General features: G+C 39.3%; 1 protein-coding gene across 1 annotated transcript in view; it reads right to left on the bottom strand.

The window, feature by feature from the left end:
* LOC107666449 (B-cell lymphoma/leukemia 11A-like) overlaps nucleotides 1-12,640 on the bottom strand; it is a 57,177-nt gene extending 44,537 nt beyond the window's left edge. Inside the window, exons 1-2 of the mRNA XM_016457771.1 lie at nucleotides 12,163-12,640; nucleotides 8,380-8,715 (exon numbers count right to left, since the gene is read on the bottom strand). Of these exons, the coding sequence (XP_016313257.1) occupies nucleotides 8,380-8,715; nucleotides 12,163-12,217 (391 nt within the window). The 5' untranslated portion in view covers nucleotides 12,218-12,640. The remainder of the gene's footprint in view (nucleotides 1-8,379; nucleotides 8,716-12,162) is intronic.
* Between the last annotated feature and the right edge of the window lie 6,293 nt (nucleotides 12,641-18,933).

The following is an 18,933-nucleotide window of genomic DNA, read 5'->3' on the forward strand; positions in this document are numbered from 1 at the left end:
GAGTAAATGATCATTTGAAAAGCAGTTCAATATTTGTGGTAGCAGACGTCTGAGGAGGTAGAGCTGTAACAGAGGTAATAAAAAACTAGCTTTAGTGCAGACATAATAATTTGTTTTCCATTAGTTATGCAAATTACAGTGCTGATATTATATTTACAATAAAAGCAATTAAATTCAATCAAATCAAGGCTACAGGTAAGTAAATACAAATACACTGTATCAAAAGTTTTCAGCACTCATAGAATATGAAAGACACAAAAAAGAGATGATTTGGTGTCTTTATCAATGAAATTGAAGGTTGATCATTTTCTATTAGTTGTATATATATATATAGTACAAAAAAATGTTGTACTCTAAAAAGCCATATCACTGAGAAATATATTACATTCTCTTCAATTACACCAGCAAAAGAAGGTTTTCAGGTGAGCACTCATGGAGCAACACAAAAAAGCATCATTTGGAGTCTTTATCAATGAAATTAAAGGTTGATATCTGTGTCTAACTGTACACAGATCAAATATTAGAGGTCCTGTGGTCACAGGTAGGTTGAGCCTGTGTGGGCTGCAGCTAGGCTCTGGGCGGCTTCATCCCACTCAAATCTAAAAATAAAGCAATTAACTTATTGGCAGGCAGGAGGGGAAAGAGTATGACAGGCCGTCCTGCTCTAGGTGAGGGGTTGTGACCCACACGGGTCTCCAGCACAGTAAAGAAGAGATTCAGAGCCCAGTCACCACCTGAACTGACAGAACAGGACATTTCTGAACATTCATATGGATCTATATACAGTATACACACATATATGTGCATACACACACACACACACACACACACAGAGCAACAGTGAGCTTATTGTACCGAATATCTGGATATCAGAATACCCAGCGGACCAATATCAAACACACTAAAAAGAATCATATAAACATAACCAACCTATTAAATGTATCTAATGCAATCTATTGTTAGATTTGCTAAATTTAACGTATAGTGTCTATATGACAGAAATAAGCAAAAAATTTAAAAGAAAAAGAAAATTAATCATTAATCTTTGAAAGATCAGAGCTCTCGTCATGCAGCGCGTCTGCATATTGTCTCGGCGGCAGAGTCTAAAACCACATACACACACGCAAATACGTGCACACACACATACACAAACACTACAACCCACTAAAACTAGGCAGGCACCCAATACCAACATGAGCAAAGCAGGCAACCACCCAAATCGCACACAAACACGGAGAGTGAGATACGGAGGGCAGCTCCAGTTGTGGCACGCACGCTCTTGAGGACCTCACATGGGTGAGGGGTGTGGTGTGGCTTCAAGTGAAAGTCTAAGTGAAAGGTTTTGATGGAGATCCACCAGGCTGCAAGAGACAGCCTGTCCTGCTTAATACTGTGGTGTTTTTTTTAACAGAACCGGATCAGAAAACGGGTATCTAACATCCTGTCTTCACCTGTGTGAGAACTCTGAGGGCACTTCCCTGAGGAAAATTTCATTGCTTAGAGATTGCTCTTTTATAGGTCAGGTGGCTTTGAGTCTTAAGTAACAACTTAAAGAGGGGTAAAAAAAGAATTTTAGGATAAACATCTGAAACAAAGTTAAGCTTTTATCAGAGGTTTCATTTAAAATCCTGTAGGATAAATAAAAATAGACACAAATGAAACAACTTCTCACAAATGAGAAAACTAATGTGTAAAATATAAAATTATAGTTTAGATAAGTCTAGATAATTCAGTTCTGGAAGAATTTGATAAGAATGTTCAAGTTTATTTTAAGATCTCATTTGATTGCAAACTTTGGTATATTGACAACACTGAGCACAGCTCGAGATATTGATAAGAACTCTTCTAAAACTCCTAAGGTTTTAAGATTCCTATTAAGGTATTTTTCTGAGTAGAATCATCTGAGAAAAAGCACAAGGTTGAAGCAAAAATCTTACTCTTTTATAGTTCAGTTGACTTTATAGTTTCAAGTAACTAATAAAAACATCTGAAACAAAACTGACCTTTCCCCAGATGTTTTGCTTTAGGAGTAATTTCTTAAATTCTTTGTTTTGCTTTAGGAGAGAAAAAAACTCTAGGGGAAATAATAATAGACACAAATGAGATGAAAGGTTACATATAAACAAGAAAATGAATGTGGATAAATTAAAATCAAATCAAACTTGTCAATCTTGGAAGAATTTGATCATTCATATTGAGATTTGGTTGCAGACTTTCGAATCTTGGCAAATCTTATCAGTTTTTAGACATTGGTAAGAACTTTTCTAAAACTATGAGATTCCTAAAGTAATTTTTCTGAGGAGAAAATCTGAGAAGCAAGATATTTCAACAAAAACTGACCTAATTAATAGATAAGTAAAAAGTAAAAGTTTTAGTAGAAAAGGTTAGTCAAAGTTAACCTCATAAAATTCTTTAAGAGAAATTAAAAACAGACACAACTGAGATAATTGTTTATATACCAACAAGAAAAATCAAATTAAATAACTCTAAATCACATTAAAACTATATCTCAGATCATTCAGTTCTCAAAAAATTTGATAAGGAATGTTTGATTTCATACTGATATCTCGTTTGATTGCAGCCTTTGATATCTTGACAAATCTGAGAAAAATCTGAGATCTCTTCTGAGGTATTTCTGAGGAGAAAAATCTGAGATATCAGCAAAAATACAAATTTAATCTCAGCGTAGTTTGGAGCAACTGTTGAGATATTAAAGCAATCTCATTTGTGATTTTTCTTCCCTACAGGTGGGAAACGGACCCCCTTAAGAGATTAGTAGAGACAGAATGATAGAAGGTGCGACAGAACAGACAGGAAGGGAGAAGAAAGAAAAAACACCCAGAGCTGAAGGTGTCTGTAGAGACTCAAGTCCTGCCATCTGTAACCATTATAGCCCAGATGAATTGATTGTATTGAGCGACCCGGCTGGCGCGGGGGCATAGCTGGTCAAGGTGACCTCGTAGTGGAGTTGTGTCTGCCCGATGATACCAGTAGGGATAGAGCAAAAAGAAAGAAGACAGAAGTGAAAAAATGAACTAGCCTAGCTCTGAAGCAATGACGAGACCATTGCATGTGTCTGACAGTGTGTGTGTAAAAGGTAAACAGAGTAGTAAAGGACACCACTCCTGAAGCCCACCCAATGCCTCCAGCCCTGCTCCGTGCCAATTTCTCTTTGGCATTGGCCGCTGAGGGATGTCCTGCAGTACTAGTGCCAACTCACACACACACACACACACACACACCTCACGGCTGCAGAAAACCACAAACAAACGCACAGGCCTCTTGCAGTCACACACACACACACACGGCCTAGCAATTCTGCACCATTCCTATCTGTGTTTATAGAAGCTGTCTGTAATCCGCCGAGATTTATAAATATGCTTTGTAGTACATAAACATTTTTATGGACACGTTCCTCTAAAACATCTGACACAATTTGAGAGCTGCAATACGACAGGACCCAGTGGGTCTGCACGCGTCCACCCACATACAAAACATGCACACATGTTGGCACAAATAAAATGAGGAGATCAGACCAGAACGGAGCTTGAATATCAGTAAAATGATCACAAAATCACGCAGAGGCATAATCACACTTCTCCCGGACCTAAAATCGAACTCTACACCTGCACGTACCTCCGAACAACAACAGATACTGAGCATTTTTGCATAGCTTTTCTTTTTCACCTAACATCCGGCGAAAAAAAAAAAGCGATCGCTCGAGGTAGTCCCAGAAAGACGGTGTGATCAGGTGGCATTATGGAGGAGGACAGACAGAAAGGAGAGAGCTGGGTATTTCTCCTCTTGTGATAGAGGAGGCGATGCCATTGTCTGCAGGAGGGAGGGATGGGGGGGGCTGAGAGCGTCATTGGGTGCTAAGAACGTATGAAGGGGTGCGGGGGTGGGAGAACTGAGACGGAGCGGGTGGCACCGTGCCAGGCAGTGCCCGTCTGGCTGCTAAATACCTTTGTTTCCTTGCACACCGGCTTTGGTGCAAAAAAATGGTAAAAACGGTGTGATTTTTAAGGTTTAAAGCCTTCAAATATACATTTTTCATATAATATCTCTCAATTTCAACTGAATACAAATAAGTATTGCACAAATAACATAAAAATTGATTCCTGTTTTTTCCCCCATGCAACACAAAATTCCCAACCCAACAAAAAATGTGTGCTGTAGCCCATTAGATGAGAATGGCGAATGAAAGGAAGCCATCCACCCCCACAGCACCGAGCCGACTGTATCATGCAAATCAAGCCTGAGGATGCAGAATATCACAATGTTTCTGCGAGGGATGCTGCGAGACACATCTCCACATGCAGCAAAACAGCTCCAAGAGAATTAAACATCATTCTGTGCTATTATTACACCTCTTCCCTCTGGAAAAGCTCTGCACACCTCTCACACACACATTCGTAATGCTATTTTTTCTAAGATCAGACAGGAGATGGTACACATATGCAGGGACTAGATACAAACACACATGGGCATACAACAGCACGGTATTCTTTGAAAGGGACGACCGGTCTTGTGTATGAAGAAATCCTGCCGGTGGAGGGAAATAAAAAGGTTTGGAAAATTAGAGACGAATGCCTCCCCCCCAATTCGAATACATATTCATAAAGAGCCGCTTCCAGGGTGCCATCGCCGCTCGGTAAGACATGTCTCTTTGCCGCTTCCTGATAATTCATTTTCTTGATTTCTTGAAAAAAAAAAAAAAGGACAAGCAAGGTTTGGGTGTCGCCCCATATTAAGCCGTGACAGCAAACACATGCATCTGCACAAATAAAATTATCTTGTGACACTGAGCATCCTCTGTATGCATGCATATTTCCACATGTGCCTCTAAAGAAAGTCTATTACATCTGTCAAAAACACACACACACTTCACGGGGCGGTTCGGAAAATAAAAACAACTGGCTCTCACTGATGACTAACGCTGCTCCTCACAAGTCCTCTTAAAAAATGATCAGTGTCAGCACACTCGCTCCCTCGCAGCTGAACTCCAGAAAGGCACTTTGATGATAATTATGATCATGACAGATCGTCAAGCCCCAGATAATATGTGATTTTAAAAAAAAGGAGGAAGAAAAAAAAAATAAGGGAAAAAAAAAGCTTAAATTGCTGGGGTCTTTGTTAAGCCACTCATTTGGGTCACATTTTGGCACAGAAAATTGCAGGCGGCTCACATGCCAGACAATCGCACACAGTGTAATTGATTCAATATTAATTGGATGCCCCTGATTTACACTGACTGCTACAGCCATATGCATAGCAGAGAGGGAGAGAGTGACAAAATGGGCGAGCGAGCGGGAGAGTTAAAGGCATTAAAAACCCACCCAGCAAAGGCCATTTAAAAAACAATTATCTGTATTGAGGTCCGTTCTGCATGGCGGTAGTGTTAGTCCGATCTAATCTGCCGATTTATTGGAGAGCAGTCATAATTTCTGAAGGGCTGCCATAGCGAAAGACTTGATAAAAAAAAAAAAGTTCAGAGCTCCAAATGGCCCCATATTGCGAGCCAAAGCGAATTCAATCTGTTCCATCGACATGTTTTTGGACAAGGCGTTGCAAAACAGAAGATCATAGGATGTTACTCTGCATAATTTGTACATTTCATCAGACGTCTTGTATTGTGCAGCAAAGGACACGATGCCGATTATATCATCACAGCAGATTCAAAGCATTAATTCAACAAGACACTTTTGTGTCAACCTGTCTATTTTTTTTTTTTTTTTTTGCCATTTTCAAGAACTGAAAGGATTCAAAATCTCATTTAAGAATTAAAAATTAAATAAATACATTATGACTGTATCAAATCACTGCATGGGAGAGGAGAGGGTCTCCTCACCAGGATACATTGTGCTATTTGGGGTAATACACAGTCACACACACACATTGCCACTTTCTATGCTCACACAGCAAATCCATTCCTCTGACAGGTACTGCCTTTTCTCACACTGAGCAGCTCTATATGGAAATGGAGTTGTTACATCACACATACCAATCTCCTTATTTGGTCGTCTGAACTATATCATTGGTCTAATGATCCATCTTAAAAATAGATTAAATAAATAATAACAATTAATATATAAAATAAAAATATGACAAAATAAAAAAAATAAATAAAAGTAATAATAAAATAATATATAAAAAATAATCAAATAATATATACAAAATAAAAATGACAAAATAAAAAAATAAATAAAAGTAATAATAAAATAATATATAAAAAATAATCAAATAATATATACAAAATTTATAAATAGAAAGACTGTAGAAAACAGAATAAAAATGTTTTCCTTAAAAATATAGAATAACTATATATAATGATAAAAACGTAAATGTAATTGTTTTTCTTAAAAGCATTGAACTATCAGCTTTCCTTCAACCTTGCAGTTTTGTGATGTTCTAGAGCACCTCTAACCCAGGTACACACACACACACACACTCAAATTATTCTGGTTTATACATTCATGGTAAGCTGCAGTCACAACTAACCTTCAATATGTTATGTCTGAAATCGTCTATAACATGGCTAATTAATATCTCTTCCCTGTCTGACCTGCCATGGCAGCAGATTCAGTAACATGCTGAGAAGTTGTTATGGACCTTCCCACAAAATTGTTTTAAAAAAAATAATAACAAGCACACATAATACCAGTGACCCAACGCTATCAGCTGAACCCTGATACATTATGATGTAAATGAGTTTAATAACCCAGTTTAGCGGCTGACAGAAACAAGAGACGTGTGCGATAACCGGCTCGCATAAAGTTTGTATAATTTGTGCTGAAACTGCATCAACATGCTTAAAACAAAGAGGGCAAGCAGACACAAATGACCCCATTCAGCCTCCATATCTGATCAAATTTAAATGTTCTATAGCACAAAACTCTGTTCCACAGCAGAGTATTGTAAACATTTATATGCACACAAACTAGGAGGCTTCTCAAACTATGCAAGTGGGAACTGTTAGAAAAAAAAACTTGATACTTGAACTCAGCAGACGATAATTAGCCCAGAGCAAAGGGTCAAGTCCAAATGACTGTTGATGGGGCTAACCGGACCCATACGCTTCCTGGAACCTGATCTTTGAGGCAGACCAGAGAATGGCCAAACATAAAGCCAGGCCAGAAAAACAGACTGGAAAGTCTCACTCTCACATTTTCTACATTTCAAAAACAGCCACTCTAAATCGCCCCACCAGCACAAAACACTCATGGACACATAATAACACGCCGACAACTTAAAGCAGTTCATTTCACTTAACGCTCAGCTTAAGCAAGATCAGACTTACGCTGCTCTAAGATTCCAGGGTTGCCTTTATTTTAAGTTGTTTACAGTAGAAATTAGGCACTATCTTTTTTATGACTGCATTTTCCGTGTTTTATATAGTGCATAGAGCCAACCGCTAATTAAAACACACATCCACAAAAATAAAACAAATAATTAACATTGTGTTATTGTTTCCTGACAAACCAAAATACCCGAACGGCTTTCCATTTCCTTTCCTTTTTTGACAGAAAGTGAAAATGTGCAGGCGTGCATTTATACGGATAAGATGTGGCTGTGCAAGAACCCACAACGAAATCAAGATACATCTGTCGAGACCACATGAGAGAGGCTGTGCAGCACAGAGAGGCATTTCCCATGAGCCTGTGGACACACACAGAGGGGGATGGCCTCTCCTGTCACAGCAAGGACTCCTCGAACCGCCCCTCCAGGGCCAAAATTTCCCCCTCTCAATCCCTTTTTTTTTCTCCTCCCAGTAGGGATGAGCAGTCCGTTGTGCCATAAAGAACCCACCCTTTGCACTCTACGTTAACAAATCTGCAACTTTTAAGTCACAGTCTGCCTCTTTGGGCTTCATTTGATTACCATGGAGAGTGAACGACAAGTTACCAGAGAAAAAGGATTTGAAACACAAAGTGCAAATGTGCTAAACCGAGGCATGCAGTCGGTGGTGGGAATGTGTGATCTACGGTTCGAATCTGAGCTTAATTATCCAAATCCCACAGAGTCCATCTGAGGGAGATCCTTGATTCCAAGCAGCGATGATCTTGAGATAATAAATCAGATTTTAAATGTTTTCTTTGTACTCTATGAAGTAATGCCGGTTCCTCTTTTGGTCTTCGTAATGGCTTCTCACTCTGAGGTTTGATTGAATATACCCCCTTCCCCTTCCTGCCCCACAGCTTTTAAATATTCAGCACTGATACGTCTCCAGAGCTGCGAACGAGATGCCCCACCGAGAAAAGACATGCGTCTACGATATGTGGCCCACACAACAACTCGGCTCCACCACGAATGTTCTTCACACAGATACATGCACAGCCCTTCTATATTTAAAAGACAAATCACATGGGATGAGGTTACCTGTAATGTTTTCCTGTTTGGGACAGATTCCTCGAGAAGACGTCGATAAGCAGTCATCGTCCTCTGGCGTGACCTGGACACCCACCTCCACGGGGTTGGAGGCTCTCCTCAGCTCACCATGCAAGGGCGAGGGGGGCTTATCCACTGCTTTGTCCATGCACAAAGTGCCACTGCACTGCTTCCTTTTGTGCTCAATGAAAATAAGGATGTCTCCCAAAGGGAAGTTCATCTGACACTGGCCACAGGTGAGCAGGTCCTGGTCTCCCTCTGGAGCTACCTGTACCAGCCCGCGCTGTTCCTTCCTCTCCTCCGAGACCACGGCTGACAGGGGCTCGGCTGCACGCAGGAAGAATCCATATGCGACACAGAGGGAACGAAAAGCAGAGGGAATATTAGATGCTGTAATAAATGCAGTCAAGACGAGGGAGCATATAACAAGATAAAAAAGAACAAGGATACACATTTTATGTTAATCCACCACTTTAATTTAATTTATAATTTCAGATCCATCTTTTAAATTTCTGATCTGTAATTACATTAAAAGTTATGAAAAATAATAATAATAATAAACATAAAAAATCAATTAGTCACTGTCAGTTAAACTTCAGTGAACAAGCATAACACATAATATTCACCTAACTAATAGCAAGGGCTTGACATCTTATTAACATATGATTTATTATGATATAACAGTAAAGGCAACAAAATTTTGTTATATTTGCTTTGGTGCATTAACATCTGTGTCTAAAACTACAGAAAATTCATCTCAGTCTGACTCTTTGTTTCACTCAACCATACACACATCTGGATCATGAAATGACTGCATGGACAACATGTGTATAGATATCCAGAAAAGCCAACACAAGTCACAGCTGCAACAATACAAGCTTCACACAGTAAAGACTATTAGCTTTATTCCCCCTCACGATAAAGTTAACTGTAAGGTTCACACACACATATGCAGGTATTTTTATAATGGTTGTTTAGTGAAATTTTGCGCAGAGGTTACACTAGTTTCCTGATGGATAAGAATCTTGACCTTCTTTATAAGCTGCCAATTTCATGCTTTAATGAACCTAAAACCACAGAGAATCAAAAAATAGATTTTAATTTTAGTGGATGATGATTGGTACAGATTTTGATAAAAAGGTGTTAGGATCATGTGCAGGGCGGTTAAATTTACTTCAGCCCTGTCTGGGGCAGATATTGAGGGGCAGATGTGGAGTATCTCCCAGACGTGCTTATGAGGAAAATATCTGACACATTTGCACATTAAGGACAATAACGAAGTGTGATCAATTTCCCTTCTATATGTAATGCTTTTCGCTATTACGTAGTAATTATTTTCTTTTTTTCGAGATTAAATGCTCGCCATTCAAATCAATAAAAGAAAGCCTACTCGATTTAAAGTGAACTCAACGTATTTTAGAACTGATTTCTAGATACAGAGGGATTCATAGTGATATTGATTCGTAATGAATTCGTAATAATGACAGCTGTAGAACTTCCAGTTAGGTGTGATTGTGATAAAACAGAGATAATCGATATATGCAAAACTTCAGTCATGATTTAATAATAATACCGAGCGAGAACTTAAATATACCAACTAAAGTTGGTAACATATATATTTCAGCTGCAATAATATACGTTACATTAAAATAACAACTTATATTCAACACTTCAATTAGCAATAACAATCATATTATGTACTTATTTTACTATCGCAGCTGCGATCTAAAGATATCCGCATGTATGCATATTTTTGAATTATATTTCAGAAACTTTACACGACTGACTATGCATAAATAAACAAATTATATAAATATTTTGCAAAAGAATATTCGACTTTCTAGATCCTTCAAAAACAAATTAAGTTTCCCTCAGAATGTGTGAAAACTGTGGAAAGCTGTATCACATAAAATTTTCCCAATTGCTTTAAATTCCACTACAATCAGCGCTGGCACTAAAAACGATATTGCATTTAAACTGTTTTATTTTTTATATTTTTAGATAGGCTATTTAAAATCAATGCAAGTGTTTAAAAACAAAAGCAGCTTAATACCAAAACATATGCTGATAATGTTTTCAAATAGCTCTCCTCGGAAAGCTATCTGTTTGTAGCCTGAACGTGAACATTGAAAGCTTGATTTCAGTAAAGTCATTTTTAAACGTTTGTAATAACAGCTTCTTCGTTAGAATGTCTCTTTCACTTTAAAAATAACTGCTTTCTGTGTAATTATGAATTATCAAGATAAACTACATTTGGTCTATTATTGCCTGAACATCCTTTGTTGTTAGTTTACTTGATCTATTACAAACTACAAGGTATAAAAATTCTACATTTCATGCCAGGTCAGCACGGGGTACAAAAAAAAAACAGTTACAAGTTCATATACAATACGTTTCGCTCTTGCTAACATATGGTCAAATATAGATAAAGATAGCGGCGAAACTGGTCGGGCTCGAGTCTAGTTTATGATCGTCGTCTGCCTCCTAGCGGTGGATTTCTGACACGAACAGCAGCGAACACACGGAGTAACCCGCGCTGAGATCCCACAGCCTGTGTGTGGAAACCCAATAATGTTACACGATACTTTACAATGTTACAACAACTCGGGATTTGTGTCAAACGTGTTTATCTAATAAAACGCGGACTAATGCTTTTGCAGCTTTACGTTTGAGATATCAAAGGGTCAAAATCTAAAGACAAGAAAGGAGCTTAAATGGTTTTGTTTCGTCGTGCTCCTGACAACATTTAAGGTCCATAAAATACGAAGCAGACTTTATTTACAAAAATGCAACCTACCACAGTCCTTCAAGGCATGTTTAGAGTAAAAAAATAATAATAATAATTGGAATGATAAAACAGAGAACAGTAGTAGGCTAGGCTACGAATGTGTGCATACAAAGAGAGCAAAACTGGCTGGTTTTCTTGATACACTTGTATCTAAATAGTTGCATTACATAGGTTTCGTCTTACCTTTGTCACCGACATTTAAGACAAAAATCAGTGAAATCAAATTATCCTTGTATAAATGCACACGAAACGGCAAAGAGCGTAGCGTAAAATCGTCTCTTATTGCTTTTAAGCGAACGCCCATACGAGTAGATCAGAATCGCGTTTGGCTTCAAATGTAAGAAAAGCTTACGTTTAAAAATCGAATAGATTTTATATGCAGCTGTCTTGCTCTGCAATGTTAGTCTCACACAGGCGACTATCGTGCTCTATTTGCTGGCAGTGGGTAGTACGCGCACGCGGCGCTTGTAAACAGTCGGACACGAGATTTTTCCCAATCAAAATTCACTTCCACTCTTTGAAAATCTTCCAAAAATAGTGCGAGAGGGGGGAAATCCTGCCCAGAATCACAGACAGACAGCGTTACGGGACATTCCACGAGATGTGAGCGTAAATAAGCGAACGAAAGCACGCGTGCATATACCCACCACAGTCCGGTATATGTGAGCGCTTGCTCTTAAGTGGTCAAAGCGACTATAGGGCACGAGAGCCAAGACATATATGCGCCTAAACACCGAGTCGGCACGAACTTCTCCAAGTACAGCGATGGAAAGCAAACTTTTGTGGCATTTCGGCGGACGAGGGTGCGCATAAAGGCATTTCAGAGATGGGAACGCTCTCTTCACTAAAGTCCACTTGATCTGCGCTGTCCAGTGTCCAGTGTGTCTTCACTGAGAATTACGCTGCTCTCCAGCAACTCAACGCTACAGAACGGAGCCAAAAACAGGTAAAGCGAACGGGCACAACATATATTTGTCTTTACTTACGCGAAAAATCCCGTTTGCTTAAGTGTTGGGGTTTGCCTTGCTTGCGGCGAGACATGGTGGTTGGTGGTGGCTTTCAGCTCGGTTCACATCGGGAGAGCCGGGTTAGAAGGGAGACTCCAGAGAAAATATCTTCATCAATGCCTTTGACATCCAAAATAAATTAGAAATAATACAAAGATGGCGCAGGGAAGATGGATTGTGGGATAGCCGTCATGGCTTTTTTGAAAAGAGAGAGAGAGAGAGATGAAAAAATGGCAAAAGCCCCCCTGAGCTGCAAGTTCAAGTGCGGACGTGACGTCCCTGCGAACTTGAACGTCAGGAGATGGATGGACATAGACATACAGAACATGGGCAGGGCAAAGCCGTGAAGTGGGAGGAGGGAGTGGAAATAACAAAACCAATGGACACTCATTAGGGGCTGGACATGAAAAATAGACCCGAAGAAGCCAATGGACAGAAAGATCAGGGGGCCGGACAAGATGCGAGAGAGAGAGAGAGAGAGACCAGGGGGCCGGACAAGAGGCGAGAGAGAGAGAGAGAGAGACACGCACGCACAGAAAGAGAGAGAGAGGGGGAGATATGTTTAATGAAAGCAATGTGCGCTGCGGCGAGTGTGTGTGTGTGTGTGTGTGTGTGTGTGTGTGTGTGTGTGTGTGGCGCGCGCGCTGCGGCGTGTGTGTGTGCGCGCTGGGGGTGGACGCAGGAAAACAGAGCACGAAAAGCCAATGGACAGGAGATTCAAGGGGGCCGGACATGCTATATATACAAAGAGAGGGGGAGAGGAACCTCGCATATAAGGTTTCGTAGTGGACACTGATGGTGCTTCAAACACAGTCACTCAACTCCTGGTCAAACAGTCAGTCAGAGGTAGCGCGCAAGCTGCTTCTCGGCGAGACACACGATCGGGTTGCGCGAACAGGACAGACAGGTTCCGAGCCGGGGGGCATGTGGGTTCAACCGCCGCCACATTCCTCCAGAACAGACAGAAACTTAAGGGACATCACATAGAGAGCGGCATAGGACACTCGCTCGCGATGTAGGTGGGACTTAAATACTACAAGAGTGTAATTGTAAAAATATAACAACACACTGACGAATAGATTGTGGGAGCAGCCCACTAGAAAGAAAGGGGACGGGGTAATAACTTTCAGATGTGTTCAGATTATAGAGAATGGCGACTGGGAGGAGGAGGGGGTGTCAGTAAACCGCCGCCGCGTGGATTTAGAAATATACAGATGCCGTAAACAGCGCCGATGCATTCGAAATTATGAAATGAAGCGTATAACTGAACGCGATGACAAGCTAGTTCAATCCACGAGGTGGGAGGAAGAGAGAGACACCCCTCCGAACTAGTAGAAGTACGACCAGACTATAGCGACTGCTCCAGAGACTCAAAGCAGAGGCTGCGTGAACAAGTGACAGTCTGCGGGGAAAAGGCACAATTCAATAGGGATCCGATCGGAATTGAAGTCGAATGCTGGAGATAATACGTGACCCGTGAGCAAGCGAGCGAGTGAGTGAAACTGCTTTGCAGGCTTATACACTGATATCTTTGTTTCTGGACCAAAGACTGATCGCGGTGCTGGTGCGTGTGTAGGTTTTTTTTTTTCGGCGCGAGGTGTCAGATCTTTACGCGAAAGTTGAGTCAGGTTTGCGCTGGGTAAAAAGGTCAACTCTGCGCGAGGGCTATCTGGGAATACCAATGGATTCGCTCGACTGTACCACACTGACTGTGCCGATGCTTTTCAGGTCATTGTTCTCAACAAGTGCATATGATTAAAAGCACCGTATCGATCTGACTTTTCTATATAAAGCCTTTGATTTCGTTTCAGTGCAGCGCACTATTCTCCAGCATGCAGAAAGTGAGCTAGATACATTTAAAGCACTTTTAAGAGTCCAGCGCGTAAATTATATTCTAAAAAAAAACATATAATAATAATAAGGTGCTTTAAGCAAGGAACAGCAGGCTACTCAAAGAAACATGAAGGGTTCTTGGTTTGGCTATGTGATTATTTGTATTTTATAAAAGATAATTCAGATAATTGCTTTGATTTCTAGGCTCTTTAAAGCACCAGCATACATTGGTTTCTGGATAATAAAAAGTAAGCATAGAAGGTTATTATATACAGCAGAATCAAGCTGTTTTGGCTTTAATTAGGACTTTTATTTTTAAGCGTCTAATATTTCTGCGATCGTGCAGCGTAATTGACAGAAATACACCACGGATTCCTTTAGGACCTCTCAAGAGGTATTGTGCTCTGCAGTTCTTGCATCCCACAGAAACATTGCATTGTTTAACCTCGCTCGAAATATTTCCAAGTGTGAAAAAATAACTTTGTTTAAAAAAAAAAAGTTGTGAGGTTTGCTATAGTCGGAAACTGTGATTATTGGCTACTGTGAAAACTTTAAGTTTGCATGCAACAATCTCTACAAAATCAAAAGGAATATTTCCTTACGCATGAACAGCAAAAATGAATGTGGTTAGGGTGCGACGTGTATAAACAGCGTTTGCTTCTGACTGAACGACCGTTCTGTATAAGCTTTCGGTGCTGGACAAATTTGGGGATGTTCATGCATTTCAGTAACACTAACCATGGCACGTGCCCACTCAGGCCATTGGTTGATGGACCGCCTTTTTTTCCACATATTTACTTTTCTTAAAGTCTGTCCCTGCTCCAGGCGGGCATTGATCAGCGCAAACGGAGCAATGGAAGCTATCAGGCAGCAACAAAGCGCCGCGTACAAACAGAATCTCAATATGTAAATGACAATGCGACTGATCCCATCATAAATCAGCCAGACGTTAAATGCATTGCAATATCCATCTCTCCAATGCACGGTCAGGCGCGCTCGCTCGTACAGAAAAAAGAGCTTTTGTGTGAGAGTGACAGAGGAAGCGATTGGAAATGAGAGTGAGAGGAAAGTGCGATGACAGATTCATGCTTAAAATAACGTCTCAGCTCAATGCGCGAGGCCCTGTGGATGACACAAAAACCAGATTACCAAACCTACATAATACCATGACTATTGCTGGTAGATCACTTTATTAAAATGCGACCTTCATGGTTAAATAATAGGGTTTCACTATTTAAGACTACCAAATGAATATTGGTGTATGGGTCAGAGAAGGGGAAAAAAAGCAAGTCAGTTGAATTTCTTTTGGTCATGTGCTTGCCTTCCACGGGTAGTGGCTCAAGGAAATTGACTGACTGGCCCCTTGGGCGCATTTTAATATATGGAAATGACCGAGGGCTTATGCGATAAATCAACGCCCATCGCCCTGTTCATGCTTCACTCCTCTCATTTTCCCACTAGCTCTGGCAATTCATCAGCAGATCTATTTTCCTGCAACTGTTGTCCAGCGCTGATGTCATGTTGAAAGAGGGGCTTTATTGGCATTTATGGTTTACCAGCGAGATTAGCACTGAGTAAAAAGCCTCGCGCGCACTATGTGTGTATGGAGAGAGAGAGCGCCAGTGTGTTCATTTATCTTTGACTAACTTTATAATACATTTATCCGCATGTATTTCAATTGTAAACGTGATAGAGTTCAATACTATTCCATGATATGGCCAACTTTTAGTTTTAGCACTCAAGAGAGTACCTGTCAGTCGATACTGAGCATTTGATAAACAAATTGTCTGGTAAATACTAGTACCTCTAACACCAATTTGTGTTATTAAGTCCATATATACAAACTAATATGCAAAGCAAAGAAAACATTTTATGAATCCCTTAGAGATCTCGATTCAATTTCTATTTATTTATTTATTTATTTATTTATTTTTGTTCTATTAATTGCAACGTTCTTATTACACATTATTATTGCACATTATTAATATTTTAATTTAAAAAGTGTACATTTACTTCTATATTCTCTTTAAACTTTCTTTTCAAAGAGATTACAGTACAAATGAGAAATGAGGCATGTTTTACTGATTTAGTCCAAATACAGAGCTAATAGCCAAGTGAAAAGAAAAAAGTAAAAAAAATATTTGCCAAATATTTATTTCCCTCTTCATCTGAGTATTTTGTTTGCCATATGTGGCGATTAGTATGTTAAGATCTCCATACTATCAGGTTCACACAGTTAGTTTGTGGATGGCCATATCGATAGACTAATTTACAGACAGATAAAGAGTGAAGGCCATACACTGACCCTCCTGGATGGAATTAAATCGGCCTTGTCTTTTTGCTAGTTCGAAATGAAATGAAAAGCTATGCTTGTAATCATATTATCCTCTTACGCGTTCCTCTGGGACAGGCTCTGCGAATCGCGATTGAGTAATTAACCATGTAAAATGTCACTGTAAAAAAGAGAATTATTATCGAAATTATTTTATCCAAGTGCATTCGCTTCCAGAGCATGTGTATTTCGTACAAAAGACCCTAAAAAGACAGCACGGAAACCTCCACAAAAGACATCAGTGCAAGCTACATTTCTTCACTTCGCAAAGACGAATGTTATTTGACACAAGAAATCAGACTGACCGTAAAATGAATTAGGCCTTTTCGTGTCGCCTGTGAAAGACTTTGACCACCTTAAGTCTACATATCCCACTGAATGCAAGTTTTACCTCAAAGGACTGAGAGAGGCGAAATGAGAATGCTCTTAAAATCCCTGGTAAGTCAAGCCTTGCCTTCTTTAAGGAATTTTAAGCTTCAGCAGTTCAGACACATTCGCAGTCTGAAAATTAATATTAATGGCTAGATTTCACAATGTGGCATTATCACACTGAGCGATGGGTGGGCATGCCATCTGGGTTTTGGCAGGTATTAGATATAATCAAAGGGATTACGTCTCTGTGGGCGAAATTATAAACGTGAGTACTGGTTCTTCTACAAAAAAGCAGCGGCGTGTGAATGTGTTAAAGAGAGGAAAAAGAGGAGAGACTGAGAAAATCAGATTACCGATGTGGACCCATGCTATAAGATGTAAAGACTACAATTATTGTGAGGGGGAAAAAAGCTTTAAGAGAACAAGTAAAATACACATTCTCAATATTATTGCGAAACCGTTGTTATTTCAAGGTGACGCGCTTCACAAGTTCATGCCAGCCGGTGTTTATACTATAGTAGTTATTAATCTTACATTAATGGGATGATGAATGGAAGCACACCAGGGACGCCAGTCGTTATCTGGTAAGGCTTACGTTTATTTTCATGTTCATTGCGCATAGAAGCTGTATAAGTTATCACTGAAAAGAGGTTGCTTAAGTTATAATATAATGTAAAAACACAGATATTTCCGTAAAGCATATTATAAAGATCTTTACACAGGCATATGCGTTAACCCTACGACAAACTAATGAACAACACAATTTACATTCCCGTTCTGTATCAGGAACCGAGTATCCAATCCAAGGATAAACTGCAGCCATATTGGCTTTCATTCTAAACTTAGATTAAGCGCAATTAGTTATGAGTGACATTGAAGAGTTCAAAAGTATTTACAATAACCCGTGACATAAAAACTCTAGCACTTTTTAAACAAGAGACAAGCTACATTATGCAAAATATTTACATAAAATAGCCTAAACGGGATAAACATGCTACAATTAATAACCTAATAAATGTTAATTATATAAGCGGGATAAAAGGATAAACGCTGGAGTCATTAAAGAGGTTTCTGATGATGGACAAGGAATCGCGGAGTTTAAGAGATTCAGGGGGCAAAAAGCAATGTGCCGTGCTCCAGGCTCCCTCTAGTGTTCAGAATTATGATGACAAGGAATTCCGCTAGTCTTCACAAAAAGAAACCTACTGAGAGAAGTGAATTAACCGACTTGATTTTACGCCATTATAGACCGTTAGATTAAACAATTGAGTAAAAAAAAAACACGACTTTTTACAGCGATATATGTTTGGGATTTCAAATTGAAATCTGGTTCTTTATTAAACTGTCAATGTTCTTTTCCTCATGTTTGAAATACGTTTTTCTTTAGCCTACTTTTTTACAGCTGAGTTACGTGTAAAACTGTTTCGCTATTTAGTTGCTTGGTTAATTAATTCTATTTATTATTTTACAATTTGTAAAAATAAAAAAAAGACTATACAAAACGCAATGCAGTGTGACGAAGTATTGCGGAGAAGAGGACTTGAAGACTTTATAGGCTACAATTTATAGGCCTACGTTTATAATTTTTTTTTCTTAATAATGAGGAGGAGGATGATAATCATCAAGACAACATGTAAAATGATTGCAGTGCAATGAATACTACAGACCAAACACCCAAATGACAAAATTACAAATATGCTTTAATGTTTGCCTTGTTTTGGGCGATTTGCACGAATTGATGTGTAATGCAATTATAAAAAGGGTAAAAATAACAAGTTTAAAGAAATCTTTTACACATTTGCAGTATGCATCTTTCTTACGAAAATGTTAGATCTATGACCGTTTAAATTGTTATTTTTATGCCTCCACGTCAGCTTTAAAATGAAGAATTTCGACCAACTCCCACTTGAACTACTGAACATCAATATGTCAGTCATAGTGCTTTGATATACCAAGAACGAAATTTCAAATATCACAAATCAGAGATGCAGTGTATATGCATGCAATCTCTTAGTCGGTCAGAAATAGAATTTGGTCCGAATATCTTGGCATACTCCTTATATCCAGCAATAATTTGGTAAGTTGATTGAACTGAAATATTTCAATCAGACTGAGGAATTCTGTTGGTTATAATTGCTTCAGAACCATGGACAGCGACTCTTGCAAATGGTTCCCACAGCCACACAAACTCTGGCATCGTATAAGCTTGTCTG

This window comes from Sinocyclocheilus anshuiensis, unplaced genomic scaffold (assembly GCF_001515605.1).
Source record: "Sinocyclocheilus anshuiensis isolate Anshui unplaced genomic scaffold, SAMN03320099.WGS_v1.1 scaffold63, whole genome shotgun sequence".
Taxonomy (NCBI): domain Eukaryota; kingdom Metazoa; phylum Chordata; class Actinopteri; order Cypriniformes; family Cyprinidae; genus Sinocyclocheilus; species Sinocyclocheilus anshuiensis.